Source organism: Coniosporium apollinis (assembly GCF_000281105.1).
Source record: "Coniosporium apollinis CBS 100218 chromosome Unknown supercont1.42, whole genome shotgun sequence".
Taxonomy (NCBI): Eukaryota; Fungi; Ascomycota; class Dothideomycetes; genus Coniosporium; species Coniosporium apollinis.
The window spans coordinates 210,031-233,203 of record NW_006913304.1 but is presented as its reverse complement, the minus strand read 5'-3'; the positions used below and the strand labels follow the sequence as shown (position 1 = coordinate 233,203).

The 23,173-nt window shown below is 54.9% G+C and overlaps 8 protein-coding genes across 8 annotated transcripts; 5 read left to right on the top strand and 3 right to left on the bottom strand.

Moving 5' to 3' along the window:
• Positions 1-368: 368 nt before the first annotated feature.
• On the top strand, positions 369-1,360 carry W97_07637 (ADP-ribose pyrophosphatase; the record flags this gene model as incomplete). Its single annotated transcript, XM_007785506.1, has 4 exons — positions 369-410; positions 461-495; positions 688-998; positions 1,122-1,360. The coding sequence occupies 4 exons, from the start codon at positions 369-371 to the stop codon at positions 1,358-1,360; spliced, it is 627 nt and encodes a 208-aa protein (XP_007783696.1).
• A 227-nt stretch (positions 1,361-1,587) lies between these two features.
• Positions 1,588-3,670, bottom strand: W97_07636 (CTP synthase; the record flags this gene model as incomplete). The annotated part of the gene is made up of 5 exons (XM_007785505.1): positions 1,588-2,721; positions 2,776-3,247; positions 3,299-3,345; positions 3,444-3,568; positions 3,619-3,670. The coding sequence occupies 5 exons, from the start codon at positions 3,668-3,670 to the stop codon at positions 1,588-1,590; spliced, it is 1,830 nt and encodes a 609-aa protein (XP_007783695.1).
• Positions 3,671-4,364: 694 nt separating this feature from the next.
• On the bottom strand, positions 4,365-5,727 carry W97_07635 (uncharacterized protein; the record flags this gene model as incomplete). Its single annotated transcript, XM_007785504.1, has 2 exons — positions 4,365-4,965; positions 5,018-5,727. The coding sequence occupies 2 exons, from the start codon at positions 5,725-5,727 to the stop codon at positions 4,365-4,367; spliced, it is 1,311 nt and encodes a 436-aa protein (XP_007783694.1).
• Positions 5,728-11,990: 6,263 nt separating this feature from the next.
• On the bottom strand, positions 11,991-12,773 carry W97_07634 (uncharacterized protein; the record flags this gene model as incomplete). The annotated part of the gene is made up of 1 exon (XM_007785503.1): positions 11,991-12,773. The coding sequence occupies one exon, from the start codon at positions 12,771-12,773 to the stop codon at positions 11,991-11,993; it is 783 nt and encodes a 260-aa protein (XP_007783693.1).
• A 363-nt stretch (positions 12,774-13,136) lies between these two features.
• Positions 13,137-14,463, top strand: W97_07633 (uncharacterized protein; the record flags this gene model as incomplete). The annotated part of the gene is made up of 3 exons (XM_007785502.1): positions 13,137-13,158; positions 13,208-13,693; positions 13,757-14,463. 3 exons carry the CDS (start codon positions 13,137-13,139, stop codon positions 14,461-14,463), a joined length of 1,215 nt encoding a protein of 404 aa, XP_007783692.1.
• A 431-nt stretch (positions 14,464-14,894) lies between these two features.
• Positions 14,895-15,647, top strand: W97_07632 (uncharacterized protein; the record flags this gene model as incomplete). Its single annotated transcript, XM_007785501.1, has 1 exon — positions 14,895-15,647. The coding sequence occupies one exon, from the start codon at positions 14,895-14,897 to the stop codon at positions 15,645-15,647; it is 753 nt and encodes a 250-aa protein (XP_007783691.1).
• A 1,045-nt stretch (positions 15,648-16,692) lies between these two features.
• On the top strand, positions 16,693-18,104 carry W97_07631 (AGC/PKA protein kinase; the record flags this gene model as incomplete). Its single annotated transcript, XM_007785500.1, has 3 exons — positions 16,693-17,349; positions 17,402-17,655; positions 17,726-18,104. 3 exons carry the CDS (start codon positions 16,693-16,695, stop codon positions 18,102-18,104), a joined length of 1,290 nt encoding a protein of 429 aa, XP_007783690.1.
• A 1,424-nt stretch (positions 18,105-19,528) lies between these two features.
• W97_07630 (uncharacterized protein) lies at positions 19,529-21,100 on the top strand (the record flags this gene model as incomplete). The annotated part of the gene is made up of 3 exons (XM_007785499.1): positions 19,529-19,796; positions 19,854-20,025; positions 20,086-21,100. The coding sequence occupies 3 exons, from the start codon at positions 19,529-19,531 to the stop codon at positions 21,098-21,100; spliced, it is 1,455 nt and encodes a 484-aa protein (XP_007783689.1).
• Positions 21,101-23,173: the final 2,073 nt, after the last annotated feature.

The window sequence follows — 23,173 nt, the reverse complement described above, 5'->3', positions numbered from 1 at the left end:
GGGCATGGCGGCGTTCTTACCTACTGGAAGCAAGCAGGGATTGTTTGGAAGGCGGCGCGCTCCTAAGACGAAGCGACTCGATGGCTTGGCTGGCGTGACGAAAGGAGGCGGAGGAATCCTGGAAGGCATGAAACGCCAACACCCAAGCTCCGAAACGCCCAAATACCTACATCATGACAAGCTAAAATTAGCTGTGAGCGTGCCGTGTCGTGCTCAGGTGCTCATCGACCGCCAATACTCTACACCTCCGCGCAGCTTCGAAAGTGCGCATGAAGCGAGTCGGTCCTCTCCTGCGCAGAGCCCTTGGACGCCAGATCGGAGGATCTTGTGTGTGGCGTAGTTCGATAACCACGATACACAAACCAGCCATGTCGGCGTCCGATGCGAAGGTGCTCTCCACCGAGCCTCTGGTCAGTACCGCCACGATGCGACCCACGTACCCGGCGCTCATCGCCGGCAGATGATCAGAGACGCAAAGTGGACGACCCTCATCAAGTAGGTCAAGCATTGCACCAAGGCTCGCCGGCGTCCAGACCGAAGGATTACATTCTCGTACTCACCGTTGCCTCTGAGCACGTCGCTATATTGCCGCGTTGTCGCCGCGCTGTGGCGTCCCGAGCATCCGAGCATTTTACATCTGTGCACACTTCCCCCTGAGACCCTGCGACTGACTCTCCCCCACCTCAGAACCACCTACACTGATCCGAATGGGAAAGAGCGGACTTGGGAGTCGGCGCAGCGCCAGACCCGCCCTAAGAACTCCCTCATCGACGGCGTCGGCATCGTAGCCATCCTCGAGAAATCTACCGGTCCCGAACTTCTCCTGCAGAAGCAATTTCGACCCCCTATCGACAAGGTCACCATCGAGGTGCCAGCCGGCCTCGTCGATGAGGGGGAGAGCCCGGAGACATGCGCATTGAGGGAGCTGAAGGAAGAGACGGGATACGTGGGAGAAACTGCGGGCGAAGGGTTTGGCGTTAGTCCTGTGATGTTCAATGGTAAGTCCTCCTGTCACTCGCTGGGATGGGTCGCCCATAAAACTCTCGACGGGACCAACCCGGCCTCATTCTCATGTCCAGATCTTCACTTCGTGGAAAGTTGCCTGACTGAGTGAACTACAGACCCGGGCTTCTGCAACACCAACCTCAACATGATACACGTCACCGTCGACATGTCAAAGCCTGAGAACAAGGCACCGAAGCCGGAGCTCGAGGAGAACGAATTCATCGAATGCTTCTCGGTACCGCTAAAGGATCTGTATGCGCAGTGCAGGCAGCTAGAGAACGAGGGCTTTGCTATAGACGCTAGGGTAGGTACTCTAGCAGAAGGCATAGAGATCGCAAGGCGATGGAAGTTGTGAGGTGAGCGTTGAGGGGTAGCAGCTAACTACGCATAACTGCGATGAATAGATGTACTATATCGTAAGACTAGAATCATTGATTTAACGCCAGATGTCCTCTATCTATGCTGTATCACCGCAAGCGAAGATCTAACACCGAATCGAGCAGCACTATACATGGCTTCAGACGTCGTGTGAGCTCAAAGAAATCCTCCCAAACCCTTTCGTATCAGCCGTAATGCATGTTGCTAAAAAGCATTACCGTTTGACAGCCGGGTAGCAAGGCTGTCGACCTCATTAGATCCCCCTCGGTACTCGTTCGTAAGCAATTCCAACGTATCGTCTCTACAGCTAGCGGCCACGAAGCCTAGATAAGGCCTGCTTGGATCCAGGACGCGGCTTAGATACTCCGGGTGGAACTGCACGCCAACAAACCATGGGTGATCCTTGAACTCAATAATCTCCATTCTCTCGCCTTTGTCGTCTTTGCCGATGAAGATGAGCCCACCAGCCTCCAAGCGCTTGATGTAGTCGGGATTGACTTCGTAGCGATGGCGATGTCTCTCCAGCACCTCGCTCTTCTCCGCGTACAGCTGCCGTAATCTGCTCCACTCGCTGCCAGGCTGGAACAGGGTCGGCCTTAACCCTAGGCGCATAGTAGCGCCCATAGTCTCCTTGTTCAGCTCTGGCATGGAGATAATAACTGGATCGGCAGCCCCGGCGTGGAACTCGGCGGAAGTCGCCTGCTCTATACCGCAAATGTGGCGGGCGAACTCAATGACCGCAATTTGCATGCCGAGACAGATACCCAAATACGGGACCTTGTTCTCACGAGCGTATTTAGCAGCTGCAACCATGCCTTCTGTACCACGCTGACCGAAACCTCCTGGAACTAGTATACCGCCGGCGGAGCACACGGCACCCCAAGCGTTGTGGAATCTGATGGCGTCTTTTGCTTGCATGTGCGGTTCGAGGTGTTCCGCATCGACCCAGACGAGATTAAGCTTACGCCGGCATTTCATCGCTGAGTGCTCAAGAGATTTGATAACGCTAAGGTAGGAGTCGTGCAGCTCGATATATTTGCCTACGAGCACGATATCGACCGTGTCGTCCCAGCCGTTACGTGGCGGCACAGTAAGAGTCTTCCATTGCTTCCAGATACTGTGTCCTTTCTGCACCATTGCAGGCGATAGAGCGGAATCATCGAGCTGGAGTATATTTCGCAGGGATGTGACCAGGCCTTGCTGCTCAAGTAGAAGGGGGACTTGGTAGATGGAAGGCATGTCGCGCACAACGATGACTTGCTCGAAGTCGACCTGGCAGAAGTGCGCAACCTTCTCCACGGTAGGTGGTTCGAGCGGCCTCTCACAGCGGCAAGCAATCTGTAGGACTGCTTGTTAGCATGAGACGAACAAGCTGACGGATCGCTCCCTCACCAAATCCGGAATGAGACCCGCACTCCGAACAGCTTTGATGGCCTGCTGAGTGGGCTTCGTTTTTTGCTCCCCGTTGACAACGGGCACGTACGAGACGTGGATCTGTAGAAAGTTGTTCTTCCCAGCTCTCCTCCGCAGTTGTGTCATGGCCTCCACGAACGGCATGCTCTCAATGTCTCCGACGGTGCCTCCGAGCTCGACGATGCACACATCGGGCGCTTCATTGGTATCATCCACGGGAATCTTAGCAACGCGCTCAATCCAGTCCTGAATGGCGTCCGTAATGTGCGGGACCACTTGCACAGTCTTGCCCAGATAGTCGCCCCTGCGTTCTCGCTCGATGACATGTTGGTAGATCTTGCCGGTTGTGATGTTGTTCTCGCGCGTCAAGGTGATGTTGAGGTAGCGTTCGTAGTTTCCTAGGTCGAGGTCGACTTCTCCGCCGTCGCTGAGGACGAAAACTTCTCCATGCCTTCCATGCAATCAGCCGTCTGGTCGAGGGTATACAGAGCATCGAGCATACTCTTTAGGATTCATAGTCCCGGCGTCGACATTGAGATACGGATCAACCTTGATCGAGGTGACGTGCAAGGGCTGTCAGCATGGCTCGCCGAGTATCGCGCTGAAACGCGCGTTACCAAGGCTCACATATCTTCAAGCCAATCGACTTCAGCAGAAGACCCGTGGAAGATGCTACAACGCGTAAGAATCATCGCGTTGGCGGTCGTTGACGCGACTCTTGTCGACGGCTTCGTCATACCAATAATCCCCTTCCCCACGCCGCTGATGACGCCTGAAGGAGGTTTAGTATAAGGATCTACGGCATACGCTTGTGCTGCTCACCTCCCGATACCAGGACATACTTCGTCTTCTTCTTCTCCTGCTTGGATGGCATGTTTGCGGTGCCTTTCCTGGCTGCTGCCAGGGGGAAGGAGAGAAAACGAAGAGGTCAGGAATTTTTTGATCGTGGACCACACATCGCCCGCAGTGCCTGCCCCACCAACACCAGCGCCCAGGCCGCTGCCTGTAACTAAGTAGTAGACGGAGCTTGTTTCGAGGCGAGTCCGTACTAACCCACTGAACAAGTCTTCCTCTCACCATCGAACAGGCCTCCTCAAGAGAACATCGTTAAACTACCGAGGCATCCCGTGGCATTGGTGCTGTCACGGCTCTTTGCAGCCTCAGCGCGGGCAGGAGCGCGACGCGATCACGCCAGGACGGCCTTGGCACGGATAAGTAACTTCAGTCACTTCAACGATGCACATATTCGAAGACTTCATCATGTCGGATGCACAGCATCAATCACATCGGTATTCGTCATGTCCGCGATGGCCGTCAAAGCCACCGTGAAGACTACAAGTTGGTTTTCGCCCATACGCCGTCCTCCTCATGCCGTGCCTCGAAGGGTATACTGATCCACCAATCCGTAGCCGTCTGAAGCTGAAAGAACCAGCCTAAGGGCCAGCGCGAAACGCTGCCGACCTCTATCCCGCCGAAAAAGAAGCCAGGATTGCTGAATCCAGCAGCGCATCTGACAGTCATCAAATCATGCCGCTGCCGCGGGAACCGTGTCCATCTCCATCGCCCTTCTATTCTTCCCCGGAAGTCGTGCGCTTCCTCACGAAAGACTTATCATTGCCTTTCTTAACCTGTATGTTGCAGCCTTGGAGCTTCAGCGCCCTCGTCAGAGCGCTGCTCGAGCGCATGCCTGGGAAGTCCTTGGCCGTGTAGACGGTGAAAACATCGCTTAAGACTTCTGCCAGAATCGGTGTGAAGCCACCGACATGCAGATTCAGCGGATCTATCCGCATGAGCACGAACCGCAGGCGGTATCTGCCATGGGTCCGGCACGACAGATCTGGAAAGCAGAAGAAGCAGCCCTCCACGTCATGTTCGTCTTTGGCGACTGACGGCGATGCTACCAGTTGGCCCATCAATCTCCGCGTAGTAGGTCGGTCTGGTTGAACCAACGCCGTCTCCTCCTGCGTGGCATCCGCGTTCCACAATGTGCAATGTACAACGTTCAAAGAGTACCGCATCTCGTCGTTGTCTAGTCTGCCAGTTCTCGGGTCCGTTGCAACGAGCTGGACAATCGGAGGTGGGTCTATCACCCTGCGGTCCCGCTCTCCGAATCCACAGGCGCGTGCGGCTATGGGCTGCTGTCGAACTCGAAGCTCGTAGTGAAGTTCTCTGTCGTTCGAGATTAGCGAATCGCCAGCTTAGCAGCCCTTACACTACTTACGAGCTGTCTCGCGGCTGGGCTTGTTGCGACGCCCCGTGCGCAGCGAGCATGTTGCTCGGACCGGCAGCTGCAGGCTCACCGTAGTTCGAGGAAGCAAAAACAGGACCACCAGAGCTGTGCTGCATGCCACTCGATCCTCTGTAGGGCACGTTACTGGGCGGGTAGCCAGAAGTGTAGCTGGGTGACGGAAGTGGAGCATATTGACCCCTTTGTGTAGAATCGGCTGAAGATACGAATGATGAGTCTTGGCTCATGGACCGCGAGTCGTCCGTTGGGTACCTGTCGTATCTTTCCGCCAATCGCGACTGATGCAGCCGGCTCTCGTACTCCGAACGAGGAGACAGTGGCGGGCCATAATATTGGGGTGAGTATGGGGGATCCGATCTTGGGGGTGTATATGGGTGCGAGGTCACCAACTTCTCAGCGGGTACCGCCGCTGAAGTTGGAGGCAATCGTGGAGGCCCTCTGGGCGGATATCCCGACTGTATTGGAGGGAGGGAATGCCTCGCCAAGGACTCATGGTAGTAGTCATGTCGTGCAGATGTCGACGGGATGCTCAGCGGCGGAAGGTGGATGGGCTGAGGGACTCGACGGTAAGAATCCAGAGGCAAGGGAAAATTGGGGAGCTTCTGAGTCTCCGTCATGGCTGGAGGAGGGAGGGCGGCGGTACTTGATGGCTCCCTGGTCGGCTGGGTTGATGGTCGGGACATACGTGTATTATTGTTTGTCCGCGGTGGGGGGACAAGACGCACGCAGCCGCATCTGGTACCCACTTCTTGACGGATTGAGTGCTGTCAGCTGGAGCAGGCCCGAGGCGAGGGTTAGCAGTCTGGGTTAGAGGCGAACGCTGGGCAAAAGCTCCTTGGGTTCGAACATGGCGATCGGGGTGTTTATGTACGCGCACCAGTGAGAGCGGGTAGGGCACCAGAGGTGTATCAGGGTCGCCACGCCTCCACCCGTCTTCAGTCAGACCGGCCTGTCTGCTTCGAGGGTGTCGGCCAGGATACAATCCAGGATTGAGCAAGCCTCACGCCATGGGAAATGTGCGAAGCGGAGGGAACAGGACAAGCCCGCCGACGGACCGCAGCGAGTGCAAAACACCATGTTGGGCGTGACGTATAAGAGAACCCTGCAGCTCGGCAGTTAAAGAGATTGTCTCTGGGCGCAGCGTAGTAGAGCGCTGACAGTCGAGGCCAGGCGGATGCGGTTGAGCCTACTCTGCGAGTAGAAAGGTCCGCGACTCGTTGAGATCAGATTCAGAAACGCTCGCTCGCGACGCCAGGAAGGGTCACGACTACTATCCCGGCTTGGTTTCGTGGTGTGCTGCCGCGCGCTGAGCTAGCCAGATGCGCGCCCACACGATCGCCAAGGGGTCGCTGACTGCTAACTACTCGTCTTCCCATGTCTTTGGGGGAGTGTATGCAGGCATCGCCGTTAGCGGGTGCGTCTGGTATGGCAGCCGCAGAAGCGCACTCTCGGTTCAGCTCCCCAGACGCCGCTATGTGAGCAGAATGCTCCCGGCTGAGGCGAGTTCTGAGGGATTGAGCGTCCAGCGGTGTGTACTACACTACAGTATCTGAGCAGATGCGTGACACCCAGTTTGATACCATCGCTCGGACCGTGCGCTCTGTTTGTGGGCAGAGTACTCTAAACACGACGCTCTACTCCGTACTCCGTACACATGTCCCATCTAGTGGGGGGAGGGGGAGCACCGCGCTCTCAGCTCCCGCCATGGAGACGGCGGGTCGGTGAGGCGGATGGTGTTAGGATTGGGCAGCATGCGGGTGTCAAGACGCAACGCAACGGGCTGCTTCGAAGCCGTGTCATGAAGTAGTTACTGTCGGCCCTGGTCTCGTGCGACTGCTCGCACACGGGCGGCTTGGGGGCTTGGATAACTACCTAGGTAACTGACAGAACGCTGACAGAACGCTGGAGGGGAGCGTTGCTGGTCGATCTCCATCTGCAGCTGTCAGGCGGGGGATGTGGCGCACTAGCTAAGCGGCACGTTGTTGAGGCATGGCCTTGAAACGACCTCGAGCCATGCAGTGCGCCTTGCCTCTTTGCGCTGCACATCCACCGGAAATGCCAGCAGCGCTAGCAGCGCCAGCAGGGAGATCCCGTCCTCGTCCCTGTCCATCGGCCCTGTCCATCGTCCAGCGTCCAGCGTCCTTGCATGTGTGCGGCCCGTGCAAGGAACTTCAAGTTCGCCATCACAAACAAGCTGAAGGTGCTCTCGGTGCTCGGTGCCTTGACCTGCACACCTGCTCGTCAGAAGCCCCCGCTCGCAAGCCACTGGAGCGACGGCCAGAGTGTGCTTGCTGCAGGGAATCGCCTTGCGCGCGCTGCCCAGCCGCACCGGCCTGCTGTTGCGCCCCGGTTGACGGCCGCGCTGCACACCCGGGCTGGCGTCCAACGTCCGGGAGGAAAAAGTGGGCAGAATCGTACGTTGTGGCCGACCTAGGGGATACCCCACATCTCCCCTCGCCGCACACCGCTGCATAAGCGTGAGTATTCGCTTGCATCGACGTTCCAGAGGTGCATCATCGCTCCGTGTTTGTGCAACGCTTTCCGAGATGTACCAAGATGCGATATCAGATTCGACCGCTCCCCTGCTCCAACCACAACGCATACGCCACATCCACCATCACGAGCAAATCACCGCACGGAGACCTTCCTCCGCCCGGCTCACTTTGCCCGCGACAGGCGCCGTTGAGCAGCAAATGAAGCGCTTTCCCCGTTGAGGACTCGCCAGAGCTGTCTGCGGGCTAGACAGGAAGCACACCTCAGCCCGCGCCGGTTAGCTTCATCGTGCCCGAAATCGTCTTCGAGAAAGCCTTTCGCTGCCATCGTGCGAAGCAGACGCCCCACCGGGAGATCCCGTTACTCTCCACTAGAAGCGACCGTCGTGTTTCCTACTCCTCTCCTCCCCATCAAGACCGTAATCTTTATTTCCTGGGCAGGACATTGGGCAACAATTCAGGTTCGATAGAACAGTGCTCGTGACTCGTGCCTGGCCGAAGACGGAGTCAAAGCTCAGCTCCTCGACGTCCAGGGATAGCCATCGTTCTCCGCTAGTTGGTGGCATGACCACAGACTGGGATTCTGGTAAATCATGCAAATAAATCAAGGAAAGCGACGACGCTGGCCTGCTCAGTGGTGGGAATCCGCAAATCGACACCGTTGGAGCCGTTGACGCCGTCATGCTTTGTTTACGCGAGCCAACGGCTTAAACCTTCCGGCCCCCTAACCTCCACCACGGCCGTCCGCATCTCTACACCAGAGATTGAACCCGAGAGGAACAACGAGCGCCACGTGCTCTGCCAATCTATCCATCCGGCTGCTCGTACCTGCTCAGCTATAGGTTGTCTCGCCAGCCGACTTGTTCACCTGCTTGCCAGTCAAATGACGGCAGGGTTCGGGCTCACGATCTCTGGTGGCGTACTTAACGTTCCGCAGATCGCGCGCGTTCGCCGTTCTCCCGTCTGAAACGTCCCGCCTGAAACACGATCACGTCGGCTTGAGAGAATCAGCGCAGGTTGGCTTGCTTCGACGTTACGGCGGTGCGGCTGGACAGCGAGGACGGGCCGGGTGATCTTGGCCAACGGGGGGAACCTTGTCAAGCGAACGGATTATCAAGGTCTCAATCGCCATTGACCGGGCTTGCCTCCAGCGCTGGCACACCTGTCGTTGCCGATCCTCGATTAGCCCACTGTCGTGTCATCGCTCCGTCCCGGATCTTTCCAAGGGAAGGAGCCGTTCTCAACATCGGCTGCAGCGCCGGGCTTGTGGCCACAAGAGCTAGGTTCATCGCTCCAGGATGCCCTGTCAAACCACGGCAACTTCACGAGGACGGTCTTCTGACGCTGCAGTCTTTGCCGTATGATTGGAGATCCGGGCCGCGTATGTCACAGCAACGAACCTGGATGAGGGCTTCAGGTTGATCAGCCGAGCAACCGTTATCCGGGTCGTCTGAAGGATGTGGCAGCCATGGAGATTGCTACCCTATCTCGGTGATATCCGATCACAGCCACCACCTCCGTGGGCAGCTTCTGTCGGGCTCATGAACAGAGCATTGTAGCGACAGGAACGAACAACTGGATCTATCTGCCCTAGCCTCAATTTCGACTGCAAAGCCCGGTTCTCAACTAAAAACTCTACTTCAACCACCCCTTTTGCTACTATCCTCGCGCTAAGTGTGATTGACAGGATCCACTTGCAGGATATCCACAAAGGCCACATAGACTTTCGGATGCTTGCGATCGCTTCCACAAGATGCTTGCTCGGTCATCGAGACTCTAGCCTTGTGTGTTCGAAAGCACGCAGTGGAGTTCAACAAACCGCCGCACTTCCCAAGTCTGTTTCAGAACCTGCAACTCCGCCCTAAAGCACCTCATCGCGATGGTCAAGCAGGGACTCGACCAGCTTGACCGTAGCCCTGACTCCGACAAACTGCCGCAGTCAATCAGCACCGACGGGAAGCGACCCTAGCACACAACGGGCTCTGACAGCGGTGCGGGGACGCAGTTCTAACGCGGACTAATTCCTCCTATTGGCTGGAGAGCATTGCCTTCTTCCAACGACATCTCTATCTTGTGTTCTTCCTGGTAAGATTCGCAACCGCAATGTCGTGTACTCGTACGTTTCGACACTGCCGGCGCAAGTCCGATCCCAGCCGGATGTTGACCAATGGCATGTGACATCCGAGTTGTCGTGGAGGACTCTAATCCGGTTTTGTGTACAATCCTTCGGTCAAAGCCATTTCTGTGGATAAGGTAGCCTCTGACTAAGACCAGACCTGGAGTTCCAGCCGTGCGATATGGTTTCTTGACTGCTGGTGCCCTCAACTTGCCAGACCTACGGAATTTCTACGAGTACAGTATCACGCTAGACGGGGGTAAAGCCTCACCACGAACGTAGAATTCAGGGCTCCGTCGACAACAAAAATCCTCTTAGGATCAATGTAATACCCCACCACACGGTCTAAATTGCTAACCTAAGGTTTGCCATTCTATCACTCACATCTAGTGGTGATTGTAGTAGGTGATCACGGAGTAGTTTGTGAACTTGACGGCGAACGAGCGCTAGATAGGTTTACGCGGTAAGGCTTTTCCCCACCCGACATAAGTATTTCGATTAACCAACTATCCTTGTCCTCTCACCGCTCTTTCCCGGGGTTTGATCAAGGTGCTGAGCGCAGTCGAGTATGTCTTACAGCGGCAGGTGATTGTGCTTGCTGGGCAAGAGCGCCATCAGCCTCGGAATGATTTTCCATTTTCTTGCGAAGGGGATATCATAGTCCGGTCACGTGTATTGCTGGGAGGAGATGGGTTTGCTACCCATCATTACTGCTTCGTCAAAGGGTTCTTGCTTGTTACATCAACATCTCTTGCGTAGCATTTCTCCCAAGAGATGCCGAAGTAACGTATTGAGTTTGCGGATAATCACCTTACTCCCGCATCACGTCGAGTCGTCCCCTACCCGATTTCTCCAGTTCCGCCGCGCTCCCAACCCTCTGCAACGTAAATACGACCATTAGGCTTATGATGACTGGTCGTAGTGTAAGCAGCGCTTCCACATCACAACGCCAGATGATAGCATGGCTGGCTCCGTTTCATGACTAGGCGATGCCACCACCTTTGAGGGGTCATCGAAGGGGCAAGGCTCAGCGACTCCCGTGCTCAGCGGCCTATGGAGATTCCTGAGTCAAACTCTCTCTTCCGTGGAAGTTCTCGTCAGTAAAAGCGCTCGGCTTGTAGTTCTTCGTAGCTAGATATAGTGCTTGTAATGCCAAAACACGTCTCCAATCCGCGATAATGCCGAACCGCGTCGCTCGGTGTATGAAGTAAATTCATATGAACATTCGTCGAATGCAGAGATCATCTTCTTCACCCGTAGGCATACCCCCCGCAACTTCGTACCATGAGGCCAAGAACAGCGCGCGGGGAAGGCCGTCGTGGACGTAGTTGTTTCTTAGGTTGCTTAATTAGTGAATAGAAGTAAGAGAGGTGTAAGGACAGATAGTCCTCTAACGACTTAGATGAGAATGGAAGGAGGGGGGGTGACAGATATATAGTCTGCTAAGAGATTGATGGTAAAAGTATCAATTGCTGCCGAGAGAACAGAACTGTCGAGGAAGGATGCTAGTCTAAGTTGCTGCTGTGCCGCACGGAAAGTCGGGTATGTGTGTCCAGTTGCTAAAGTTCTGTAGAATTCTGCTTCACTCGATCGGAAGGCAAGTATGTTCCTTGTAAGATTAATGCTTGTTGCACGACTTAGTACAGCTTGTTCGCTAGAATGAAAACCGGCAGATCATACAATACCGAGGCCTCTCGGAACTATAGCGCGATTACGAGATCTATATCGGGGTTGGGCACTGTAGTAGATAACATGAACTGCGATATGCTTATCACTAGACGAGCAGACGGCTTGGCTCGGTCACTTTGATACTTACGTGACCTGCATAGACGGAAAAGACATTGGAGTACTTATAAACGCTGGACACTACGGACTGAAATACACAAAGTGGATAACATTGCTGGTCTCTCACTGCGGCGTATGTACATGAATAAGCAGGAATAGATATACCTAGTGTGCGTGGCTTCGGGACAGAACCGTGGTCTTCGCCGCCCGTCCATCTGCAACACATCCAATCTCAAGCTTATTCATCCATACCACAGGCAACATTATCTCCTCTTGGCCGTTGGTTCGGCAACGCCTACTGCATCACCCTGCCATCATGAGAGGGCGCGACGGGTCTTCCGAGGCTTTGGGACGGAGCTGCATTTTCCCTTCCATGTTGAAGGGGGTAAAGGTGATCACGTGTTCGCCTCGGGATTCATCGGTATGGTGTAAGTGTCGCTGGTCGTCGATCGAGTAAGCCGCGGTCGCTCGGCTATATGGATCTCTAATCACGGTGTCTGACCGTGAGGTAGGTAGCCAGTTCACACACAAGCAGTGCCTGTATCTCTTACGGTCAACCATCAGGTGTATCACTGGTTCGTCGGCGGGCTACAGCTCTCCCATTCGTAGTCTCCTCGCCGCCATCGTCGCTCTCGGTGTTGTCGCCATTCACAATTTCCACATCATCGTCGTCGATCGCTTCAATCTCATCTCCCAACGGGCTTTCCCTCGGCTCCAGGAGTTCCAAATCCTCGAGATGAGTCCTTGGCGGCAGCTTCCACAGACTCGTTGCGCACACCCTGTCCTTCGTCAAAAGGTCATCGATGAACTGATCCATGAACGTCAAGGTGAACCCCTCCCTCGTCCGCCTCTTTAGCTTCCTGTAGTCCGCCAACAGCGGCTCAAGCGTCCGGTAAATCTCCACCGGCTCCCAGGCCAATCTGATATAGAACGCAGCCAGCGCCCTCAAGTACTTGAATTCGCCAGGCCTGCCCAGCGTGATGCCCTCATTTTCCTCTTCCTCCCCCTGTTCCCCCTCTTCATCGCTCCAGTTGAGGTATTCCAAGATGATATCCCTCTCCGGCACAAGCTGCAGCAGCTTGAAAGCCAGACACAGAAACGGCGTAGGTTTGCCCATGCCTCCGTACGTCCCGCCTATGAAGGTGAGCTCGACAGCGCGGTTGCATAGCGTGGCTGCATTTAGACCAAAGCATTGCTCCTTCCAATAGTAGGATTCTGTGATGCGGTCTCGGACGGCTTTTTCGAAGAGGAGCGCGGGGTTTTGGCCGCGGATGAGGGCGCCGCTGTAGCCGCGGTCGTCGAGAAGGGCTTTCGCGTCAGCTTGGTGGGAGGACATGTTGGGCTGGCTCCTAGAGGGGTTCCGGTGAAGAGGCGACTTCTTGTCCCCGGATGGTGCGCGGTTCGTGTTATAAGCGCTGAATCATGAAGCGCCAGAAGGTGGCGGGCCGCGATTGTCGACGCGTCGAAGGTTGTGGAGAGAGCAACGAAAAGCGCAGATGGAGCTCCGCCAAGATTTCGCTCCTATCTCCATGATAGTCGCCTGGTCGACTTGTGTAAACATTGGGAAAAGGCCATCCGCGTCATATTCAGTTGGGAACTCGGATGCACTAGCGGCCTGCATATTCGAGCATTCTGCCGGAAATTGTTCGAGAATTTGCATGTCGCTGGTATGGTGTTACTCACGGGAGGCCAGGTGTCTATGGCCATCTCGTCCGCTATCGGTATCGTTTTACTTATTGTACAGAGAACAGTAGCTAACGCAGCCTGTAGTATGCTTTTTTACCACAATCCTGTTCCTCGCCGGCTATGTGCTTCAGCAGCAGACAGTATCAGACCTCCAAGCCGTCATCAAGCCACATGTACCCTCTCCGATAGCGCCACCTGTACCTCCCCCACCCCCGACAAACCCAAATGCAAGAGCCGCTCGTCCCGTAGGCGCAAGCTTGAAGGCATATGGAGAGCTCCAAGCATACCTGTCTTCGGGGCCGAAGTCGATCGACTGGAGCAGGCTGGCGTATACACAGCTGGTGAAAAACCATGCCGACGTATGTAGCGCGGTCATGCTGTTCGGGGATCTGCATCGGATGAAGAGTCCCGCAAGGAGAATACTCTTGTTTCCACAAGCATGGGCGATAGGTGGGAAGGGAGAAGTGGAAGACCCCTGGGTAGAAACGAGCCGCAGGCTACTGAGAAAAGCGGCGAGGCGATACAGAGTAATTCTGCAGCCGATGACAACTATGGCACATGGAGGTGATGGTGAGTGGTGATACAAGGGGGTCTCTGGCGATGCGAAGGAACCAACTGACCCGCTAGCCACAGATTCGGTAGCCTCCTCCTATTCACTTGCGACCCTGTTCGCTCTTAAAGATTACGACCGCGTTCTCCAGCTGGCAACACCCGGGCTTGTGCTCGACTCATCACCTCTCGACTCAATCCTAGGCTTTGGACGTCCGGAGCCACTGTCTGCTCTTCCAGTGGACGACACGCGCAAAAATATATCGATGACTCTTCTACTAGCCCGCCCATCTTCCAAGTCGTTCGAAGACTTGTTTCAGCAGTGGTCATCCGCTCCGACCTCCGACCTCGAGCTTTTCCGCCAAAGCTTTGCCGCTCCTCACTCTCTTCTCCCTCCACACTTTCACAAGCGAGGCGTAGTCACAGACACAGCATCCTTGCGAGATGTTCCGGAACAATTTAATACTACGAGCTTCTTAGACCGGACTGCATACGTGCATCTTTTTGATCCAGGACTGCCGGGCCCGGAGTACGATGTGCCCTATTCGGAACGACTGCGCTTTAGACCTCGACACGATGACGCGAGTTTCCTGTGGGAACGGTTCTACGAGACGTACAGACAGAGGAGGATGGATGTCTGCGGGCTGGACCTGGAGACCTGGCAGCTGCCGGTGGTTGCTGTAGATCCAGCCCCGGAAGCTGCTACGGGAACAAGAGAGGCAGGAGGCACGGCAACGCTAGCTGTTGAAGATGTAAATGACAAACCTATAGAGCATGGCGATGCATTGTAACGAAGGCGTCCACAAGAGCAGAGCGTTCCTGGAGCATTTTGTGGAGCAATGGCGTTGTGAGTCGCAATTGTAGTTATCCGGGACCGATGTCTCTGTTGATCTATCGAAGGAATCCGGACAGGAAGCTGGTCGGCATGCATGGACTGTACGATCATAACTGATACGAACAAGTGTGATCTTATGTCTCCTTTCAATCTCCTTGCACTGTCACGGTAAGAAGGCTTGAGAGACTGCAAATATGCTGCTTTGACGGGTTGACGTCATAGTGATAAGGTGTCGCAGGTATCGAGGGACATGGGAACCTTGGTGCGCGAGCACCTGAACAAAACAATCACGCCCTCAGTTTTCCGACAGTCTCTTGTTGAGCATCTCACGACTGTTATCTCGCATTACTGCATTGGCCATACTGACCCAAAATCCAGCCGCACATCATGGCGCCTAAGAAGATTCTCATTATCATGTCCGACTCCGACCACTTTCCTCTGCACAACACAGGTACCGAAGGCAAGACCGTGCCCCAGCCCTCTGGCTTCTTTCTAATGGAGCTCGCCAAACCGTTGCAGAAGATCCTCGATGCTGGATACGAAGTCACCTTCGCCTCGCCAAAAGGCAATGAGCCCAAGCCGGATCCACTTAGCGAATCCCTCATCGCGTTCGCCGGAAACTTCTACGAGCGCCAGCGCGAGAACGAGCTCATTGAACGCATGAAGCGCGAGAACGGATTTGCTTCTCCGAGGAAGTTCTCCGATATCTCAGATGAAGAGCTGGAAAGCTTCGCGGGTGTATTCATCCCAGGCGGCCACGCGCCGCTGGCAGATTTGGGTGACGATCCTGAGCTCGGGCGGATCTTAAAGCACTTCCACGCAGAGCATAAGCCTACTGCTGTCATTTGCCATGGTCCATACGCTTTTCTGTCCACCAAGGCCGCAGGAGACGGACAATTCGCGTACAAAGGATATAAGATTACGAGCTGGTCGGATGCGGAAGAGAAGATGATGGAGACGATGCTGCGGGGCGAAATCGACAAGGTGGAAAGCAATCTGCGGGACGCAGGAGCGGACATGGTGGAAGGCGTTGGGGAGAAATTTGGAGCCATCACCGTGGACAGAGAGGTCGTTTCGGGAGGAAATCCATTGGCTGCAAACGCGCTAGGAGACAAGTTCTTGGAGATGCTGAAATCGTGAGGGGAGACGGCTTGTGAGATGCGTTCAGCGGAGCGTTCGATACACCGTAATGTGTATGAAGATTGCTTGCTAAGAGCTATGCGTTTGCACCCGGCCCGGAGCTTTGAAAAACTCTCGATAGGAGTCTCTCACGTAAATCGAATAGTTCTTGAAAGTTAGCTAGGGTACGCTTACCGTTTCAACATGATGTCCGCCTTTAGAGGATGTTGCTATATGCAGTCCATGAGAAACTATAGGGCAGGGTCCAAGTTTGAGAAAGTCTGGTCTAGAATGGATTGATTGCTTCATATAGAGAAATGTGCTTGCCTACAATTCCATGACAATATCAGTAACCACACCTACTAATAGAGAGTGGTAGTCTTGCGGTCGGCATAAGAGTCGCCTCGGCCATGAGACGGCTCGAACTGAGCTTTCGTTGACCGTGACTGACCAAGGGACGAGACACCAGTGGCTTCCCGGCTGCTCTCCCGCCCTGGTACCAAGGTACCTCGATGAGGAGGGGAAGGACATCGTCCCGCTACGACATACGAGGCTTCTGATCATGGCTTGATCCTTACGGGGTTCGGCCTAGCCCTCGCTCCCCGCACCAGCTTGCTGCTCTGCTCTCCAGCAGCTCACTCTCAAGCCGCTCTCTCTCACCTCTCCCTTCACTTGACTACCCTACTGCTGCATACCTATATCGCACTGTGGCCGTCAATTGCTCAACTGCCGCTCCCTGTCACCCGCCTTCCGATTGCTCGCTCCAGTGCGCGCTTCACCACCTTACCCCGCCAACGGACTTAAAGCTTGTGGAGCTCAGCTGGAAGCTGTGGTTCCTACTAGTAGCGTCATTCGTGGAGCCGATACCTTACTTACTCAACCTGTGCGGTCAGCCCACTTTCTCTTTCCTCTCCAATTCAGCGTCGATACCGGCAGCGTGCAGCTGCGCAGCGGTTGCTTCTGGGTGCGATAAACATCGGCAGAAGCCGCCCTGCAGGAGCTCACTGCGGGCACAGGTAAACGCAGATTCCATTCCTCCCGGAATTGACTTGCCGCTCTCGCTTCTATGCCGACCCTCGGATTCCTAAAGAAGAAGCGGACGAAGGACTCGTCCGGCTCAAAGGATCTCGACTCACCATCGTCGCCGGCCAAAGACCAGTTCTCACCAATAACACACACCACCTCCAAATCCTCCGACCTCTCGCGAGCTACGACCAACAACTCAACGCTGTCCAAGGTCACGACGTCGGGCTCATCGCACGAGCAACAATCCGCGCAGACCAACGACTCAATGTACACAACGCAAAGCTCACATCAGCCAACCCAGCCAAGCATACAGAACCTGATCCACCCATCCAATGACGGCAAGACTGGAAACGCGAATGGAGCCGCGGCGCATCCGTCGCAGAGGGCCACCAAAGGCAAATACACCCTCCAAGACTTCGATTTTCAACGGACGCTGGGGACGGGCAGCTTCGGCCGGGTGCACTTGGTGCAGTCGAAGCACAATCAGCGGTACTATGCGGTCAAAGTTCTGAAGAAGGCGCAGGTAGTCAAGATGAAGCAAGTGGAGCATACCAACGACGAGCGTCGTATGCTGGGCATGGTCAAGCACCCGTTCCTGATCACGCTCTGGGGCACATTCCAGGACTCGAAGAACCTGTACATGGTCATGGACTTTATCGAAGGTGGTGAACTGTTCAGCTTGCTACGGAAATCGCAAGTATGTGCAACAGATGTGTTTGTGGAGATAGCTACTGATGCCATTGGTTTAGCGTTTTCCAAATCCGGTCGCTAAGTTCTACGCCGCTGAAGTAACTCTTGCGCTGGACTATCTCCATTCGATGGATATCATTTACCGTGACTTGAAGCCCGAGAACCTCCTTCTCGATAGGCACGGTCACCTCAAGATTACGGATTTCGGCTTCGCCAAGGAGGTGCCAGACATCACGTGGACACTCTGCGGCACTCCAGATTACCTAGCGCCAGAAGTAGTCGCCTCGAAGGGATACAACAAGTCTGTGGACTGGTGAGTGTTATTGAGGGACTGCAGGACTAGTAGCCGCAGTCGTTCAGCAAGCTGACCGCGGATAATGCAGGTGGTCACTTGGCATCTTGATCTTCGAAATGCTCTGCGGGTTCACCCCTTTCTGGGATGGAGGTTCGCCCATGAAAATCTACGAGAACATTCTCAAAGGACGCGTCAAATATCCACCTTACGTCCATGCAGACGCTCAGGATCTACTTCAGAAGCTGATCACCCCCGACTTGACTAAACGTCTCGGCAATCTGCACGGCGGAAGCAAGGATGTGATGCAGCACGCTTGGTTTGCGGAGGTCACGTGGGACCGCTTGGCGAAGAAGGACATCGACGCCCCGTACGTACCACCGGTCCGCGGCGGCGCCGGTGACGCCAGTCAATTCGACAAATACCCTGAGGAGACGGAAGCATATGGACAGACCGGTGATGATCCGTAAGTTCAGGAATCCTGGGACGCGCGTGAGAGCTCATAGCTAACCTTGTGGCAGTCATGGACATTTGTTCCCGGACTTTTAGAGTGCCAGACGCAGGTGCAGCTCTTACCACGAGGGCGTTGGCTGCCAGAGCTGGGGCTGCAAAGACGCAGCGTCATGTTTGCGAAACTTGGGCGAGGCCAAGCCTTCAGGCCTTGTAACGAGAAAGAAGGCCGCCTTAACTGTGTCGGAAGGCGATGAATTGAATGGCGGGATGGTCGGGTTTCCTATCTCTATCACATTCCTAATGTTCCACGGATGGCTCAGTAGGCGGCAACGGGGACAGTTCGGAGGCCAGATCGCTTGCGATCGCATTCCTTCTCTGAGGTTTCTCGAGTTTATTGAGATATGTGTGTATTATGACGGAATGTATTTCGTGACTTCGAATTGGTGCATTTGGAGTGTAAAGCGACGGGGCCATTCAAAAGTGATGACCAGGGCTTACAAGCAGTCTGCAACGTCATCTGCATCGACTCAGTCTTTGGGTAACTTACTAGAGAGGCAAATCGGACAAGCAAACTGCCTAAAGCTAACAATAAGCAAGAGATGCCTGGCAGTTTGTTCATGTTCGCCTTCTCGTTAAGCTGGAGCGACGTTCATGATTCGTCCGGCGTAGGAATATCCGCAAACTCTCAGGGCGAACCGCCTTGGAGTCTGGAAAACTGGGGGCGACGACCATGCACAGGGGAACCGTTCAATCAGCGACGAGCATCGCGGTAGCCAAGAGCGGGTGGCTCATGGTGCGAAGCTTGGTGGGTGGGTGGGTGGCTATGCACCTGCCCGGTCACGTATCGACGACCGACAGACTTACCCAGAGTACCCAGAGTACCCAGAGTGTGACTTCTCACACCAAGTTACCGGTCTACGACATCAGGTCCTTGTTTGCCTTCTCAACTCCGTAAGGTTCAGAGGCCCGCTCTTGTTCGGCGCACATCTGTCGCTTGACTTCCTTCCATCTACCTTCAGCACGGCTTCAGGCGCGAGGCTCTTGCCGCTACAGCGTCTTATCTCGTCCAGTAGCGATGTAAAAGAGGAGCCATAGTCTGGAGGACAACGGACATCGACCACACTTCAGCAACATGACGCTTCTTCAATTCGGCCATGGCCACCACCACAAGCGGAAACAGGAGCTGCTATGCGACCAAGCCAAGCCTCAAGCCTACCCGAGCAATAGGAATCCGCTTCCACGGTCAAGGATTAATTCTCCAAGCACGGGAACACTGCCTCCAGCTGTAGTATCATCGCAGCAAGTGCAGCGGACTCCATATCCCACTTCACCACCAAACAACAGGCCCTATACCCAGCCTCAACCCCAGGCGCCCGTCCAACCACAGAAGTACTTGTCACCGCCGGCCACCCAACCAGCAACGACCAACAGACCAGCGCCAATGGTAGTATGGCAACCACCACCAGAGCATCGCAGCAGCAGTCCTCAGTGTGCGATGTTAAAGTCAACACTCAATCTTGGAGCTACGCTAGCAGCGCCTTTTAATGCCGCAGCAGCGTCGGTCAACAACTTGCATGACGGCCTGCACCAAAGAACGACCGAGTATATGAACCAAGGGGCCGCTTTGTGTGATATTATTTCCTCCAGACTGAACGCTATCATCACCTCGATTGATGGCGAGGTTTTCAGTGGCAACGAGAACGAGCTCGGTAAGACCACCTCGAGCCGCAACTCCTGGACAACTGCCCTTGCTGACACTCTCATAGTTGTCAGTCAGACACCACCGCCTCCCTACGCTGGGCCCTTGGTCCTGTCAGCTGATGCTCCAGGAAGTGCCAACACTAGAGCATCTCCATCACCTAATGGTTCAAACCACTTCTCTAAGGTCTGGCTGTATGCGAACTCTCGCATGCCGCCGCATTTACCGCCGCTCAAAGTGTAAGGGACTCACAAACGTACCATGGCATTAGTTATGAACAAGTACTAAGTCCATCGCAGCTACCTGCCAACATGGCCGTTGCTGTGCCTCGCAGCTCAGTACTCTGAGCGAGTCTATGCGCGACCTACGTCTGCTGAACACGAGTCCCATATCGAAGCCGACTGGCGAGCCGGCACAAAGGCTATGGTGCTGAAGAGCGTACTCAACGATGACACCAACACCATCGTCTTTGCCATTCGAGGCAGTCAAACTTTCATGGACTGGGCAGTCAACTTCCGCCCCGCCCCATCGTCCCCTGAAGGATTCTTGGACGACCCTGGCAATCTTTGCCATGCCGGCTTTCTCCACGTCGCCCGGTCTATGATCCGTCCTGTCGCTGCCCGCCTTCGCCATCTTATTACGGAAAGTCCCGCAAGGGCCTGCAAATGCTCGCTCCTGATTACAGGTCACTCTGCAGGCGGTGCGGTGGCAGTGTTGCTTTTCGCCCATATGCTTTCCACCAGCGTCTCCTCGGAGCTCACAGAGCTGGTACCGTTCTTTAAGCGCGTCCACTGTGTCACCTTCGGTGCGCCTCCCGTCAGCCTCCTCCCTCTGCAGAAGCCAGAGCGGGACGACTGCAAGAAGAGCCTCTTCTTTGCCTTCGTCAACGAAGGCGATCCGGTTCCAAGAGCTGATCGAGCCGTTGTCGGTAATCTCGTGAAGTTGTACACAAGTCCGTCACCGGCGAGTATCTGTTCCAGTACCATCAATCTGGGCACAGCGCTTTTGCCGTTGAAGACAGGGAAAAGCAAGAAACCGGCCGCGAAGAAGCTGACGACAGGGGCAGATTACTCCGGGCCACTACCATCATGGAAGGTGCCCCCCAGTACGCTGAGTAATGCTGGCAGGCTAGTGCTGTTAAGGAATACGGCTGGTGCTCCTGCTGGTCAGGAACACATCGAGGCATCAACGGTCACTGATGCGCAGCTCCGCGAGGTGGTGTTCGGTGATCCGATTTGTCACATGATGAAGCTCTATGCCCGGCGCATAGAGATTCTCGCGACAAGGGCAGTCACTGCTGGCGGCTTCGGTTGATCATGAATCCAGGATCTTGATTACTCACAGCTTGCCACGCGGTGCTCGGCGAGAGGACCGGAACATCTTGGTCGACATTTGATCGACTGTTTAACTACAAATTCCGGAGAGAGACAAGCTCGAGAAGAGAACAGCGCTCGGTAGCGGTCGAGGAACGTCAAAGCAGCGAAGACGCACGACCGGACGTTCAGATCCGCCTTACTTCATCAACGTATGCGGTAGTCCGGGACAGTGGAGTAGTATATCTGCTTGGTACAAGCACTTACGATGATAGATACGAAACCGACTGCGCAGAGGAGCGGTCGTCGTGCATCGTGGAGCCTCTCAACAGCGTGTTACCGGTCACCGGCCATCGGAAAGGACAGCTATCGCAGGCTCACAAACCCCGCTATTGAGGGGGTTATTGGATATTGAGTACTGACTGGCGATACGCGCCTATTGAGGCGTGCATTGTGATGAGTTCAGAGCTTGGATGTGTCCGTAGGGTTTGTGGAATATGGTTTCACCATATTGAAAGATTAATATATTAGCTTTCTCAGTCTCGCGTTGACGCCATTGTCACTTTCACGACGTATCAAAGTCCGTTACTGAACAGTTGCCTTCGCTTAGAATCACTCGTGTATATGTCTCGCCACAGTAACTACCCGCTCGGCTCCACTGAAGCCCTTCGGACGGATAACCACGCCCAAGAAATCCCCATGTTAGAGGTGGCACCGCTCTCGGTCATGGAGAATTATCTCAAACGGTTGATCGTTACGATGTTTACATATTCTAGCTGGGCCCGCTTCACCGGCATCTTCCACTGAGCGAGGAGTTCACTCGGTCTCTTGCCTACTATTTAGGACTGCAGCGAGATGCATTCTGCGCCTAGTGGGCTCCAGGCAGTCGATGCAGTGCCCCATGACACTGCTGAATGCTGTCGTGTTCGACATCCGTTCCACGCCGAGGGAAGCCGATAGAGACCCTCAAGTCCTCACTATAAATTCACGACAACTTGTTAAAACGCGGTGGCTGTTGCGCTGAGGTGGCTCGCGATCACTCGGCCCCTACTGTTTACAAACCCCTTTGACCCGGTTGCTGCCGCATTTATTTTCCAGACCTGAAGCGTGGCAACCGAGTGAAGGTCCCCGGATGGTCCTCTGCCAACGTCATCTGCCTTGACAGCGTCATAGGGGGCTTATGGATCATTCGCCAAAAGCCCCGCTTAACTTCCTTTCCGTGACTTCCTCAAAACCTAATACCTTCTCGGTCTCCTCAGTACAGCTCTGCCCACTTCTACCAGAGTGACATAAAGCGACACACAACTAGTGAACATCTCTTTCTCAGAACTCAAAGCTCACTACGCACAATGCTCCTCCACTTCGTCCTCCTCCTCGCCGCCCTCGGGCCCCTCGCATCAGGCACCTTCCTGCAGCAGAGCGCTGGGGCAGATACACCGCCCGTCGGTCTCTTCGGCCACGAAGAGTACGTTCACGAAGCTCTGACGACCGACTTACCGTGTGCTTCGGCGCCATCCTCTCTGCCCACGCCGTTCACACCGCCGACCGCGACTTCGAGCACCTTAGGGGTTGCACCTACCGCTGTCAACGGTGCGGAAACCATAAGCAGCAAAGGACAGTGGCATACCAGGACCTTCTCGGCTTGATTTATGTCTGCGGTAAGTGAGTCTGTAACTAAATGATACGGTCGCTGGGGGTTTTGCTAAGAGTTATGCGGCATCTGCTGACGTTCAGTGCGCTCATGCAGAGAGTCTTTGTACGATATTCGACTAATCGCCTCTGCCGACGCGGGATGAAGATACTGGCCGGCGGATGGCCTCCGCTGCACGCAAAGACAGACAAGCAGGCTAGCGGCAGGAGCTCACCACAGACTCCCATTCTTTCACCGTTATCAGTGTCGGTTCTGCACTTGTGCCTGGCTGGGCTGCGGGCTCGATGCGGACGGAAGGGACTCATTTCTGTGTTCTTCTGAATTTCTGATATTCTTCATCCTTTGCGTAACTGATGTAAATGTAAAATACAATGCTCCTTAGCCCCCAGCATATCGGGCTGCCTAAGCAAGTGCTCATCCTTT